Here is a 1,550-nt window from a genome sequence, read left to right as displayed (position 1 = left end):
CTACATATTTATAAAAATTGCTTAGTTTCCCGCTCCAAGAGACGTGGGATCTTAGAATTCACCTCTTTCGATGCTTTAGTGTTCTCGTTGACACTGATTCTCCTTCCAATCGATTAAAGGAACGTCCCTAGACCAGAAGTATTGATTAAATTTATAATTTAATATGAGTAAAGAAAAAATAAAATAAAAAATAAAAGAAAGATGAGAAATAAAAGAGGTCCACGGGTCCTCTCTGGAGCATCGTCGCCTTAACGTCCTTCCTCTGACGTTGACCTCTGAAACGCCATTTTCATGGAACGTCCACCTTCAACAAGCTCTTCTCTCTATCTGATAAACTTGATTTTCCACTAAACTTGATTCAAATCGCCTCTTCCAATTCCGTTTCGATTTCGATTTGATTTTCCCCCAAAAATGACGAGTTCCTCCAAGCTCGAAAGCGACCAGCCGCTCACGCCGGCCGGCCGCCTCTTTCTCCGTCCTGAAATCAATCAGATTATCCACTGCGTCATCGGACTTCAGAACTCAATCGACGTCGATTCCATCAAATCTCAAATCGCCGATTCCGTAATGATCCAGCACCCTAGGTTTTCGAGCCTCCTAGTTCGCGATCCGAACGGCGTCGAATACTGGCGGAGGACTTCAATAGAAGTCGACCGCCACGTCATCGTCGTTTCCGATCCTGTATCGGACGACGGAACAGGCAACGAGAACGCGGTCAACGATTATTTGGCTGATTTATCGACTTCTTCGACGATGGATATGAATAAGCCTCTTTGGGAGATTCATTTACTTTTGGCGCACAATTGCGTTATTTTCCGAATCCATCACGCGCTCGGCGATGGAATCTCGTTGATGTCGCTGTTTTTGACATGTTGCCGGCGAGCCGACGATCCGAACGCGCTGCCGACGATCGTTTCGGATTCGAAGACGGCGAGGAAATCGAGGCGGCAGAGGTGGGCAGAGGAATTACCGAAGATGCTTCTGGAGTTGTTGATGACGTTGTGGTTTAGCTTCTTGTTTGTGGGAGAGTTTATATTGAGAGCGCTTTGGGTTTCTGACCGGAAAACGCCGATCTCCGGTGGCGATGGGGTGGAGCTCTGGCCGAGGAAAGTGGCGACGGCCAAGTTCGCGGTGGAGGATATGAAAGCGGTTAAGAACGCTGTTTCTAACGCTGTAAGTCAAAATTAATTGAAGTTTGGCATTAAGCGTTTATTTATTTATTTATTTTTAATTTCTGTTTGTTATTTTCTGTTTCAAAGAATTTTAACCATTTATTCTCGAGTGGTTTAAATTAAATCTTTTATTATTATTATTATTTTTATATTTATAGCGATAATAAGTTTTTTTTTTTTTTGTTCCTTTTTTGGTATTTGATTTTATGGTATGTTGACTATAACTTTTTTATTTCCGTTTAAAATATATATATATATTATATATATATATATATATATATATATATATATTTTTTTTTTTTTTTTAAGAAAAAAAAAATTATTTTATTTTTTTCTTTTGAGATTTGAAGAAGGCATATATATATATATATATATATT

At 39.4% G+C, this 1,550-nt stretch overlaps 1 protein-coding gene across 1 annotated transcript in view; it reads left to right on the top strand.

Moving 5' to 3' along the window:
- LOC111434667 (O-acyltransferase WSD1-like) overlaps positions 1 to 1,550 on the top strand; it is a 3,954-nt gene continuing 2,404 nt past the window's right edge. Inside the window, exon 1 of the mRNA XM_023072135.1 lies at positions 1 to 1,173. Within this exon, the coding sequence (XP_022927903.1) occupies positions 412 to 1,173 (762 nt within the window). The 5' untranslated portion in view covers positions 1 to 411. The remainder of the gene's footprint in view (positions 1,174 to 1,550) is intronic.

Source organism: Cucurbita moschata, unplaced genomic scaffold, assembly GCF_002738365.1.
Source record: "Cucurbita moschata cultivar Rifu unplaced genomic scaffold, Cmos_1.0 Cmo_Scf00045, whole genome shotgun sequence".
NCBI lineage: Eukaryota > Viridiplantae > Streptophyta > Magnoliopsida > Cucurbitales > Cucurbitaceae > Cucurbita > Cucurbita moschata.
The sequence above is the reverse complement of the archived record's forward strand: the minus strand, read 5'-3'. Positions and strand labels throughout refer to the sequence as shown.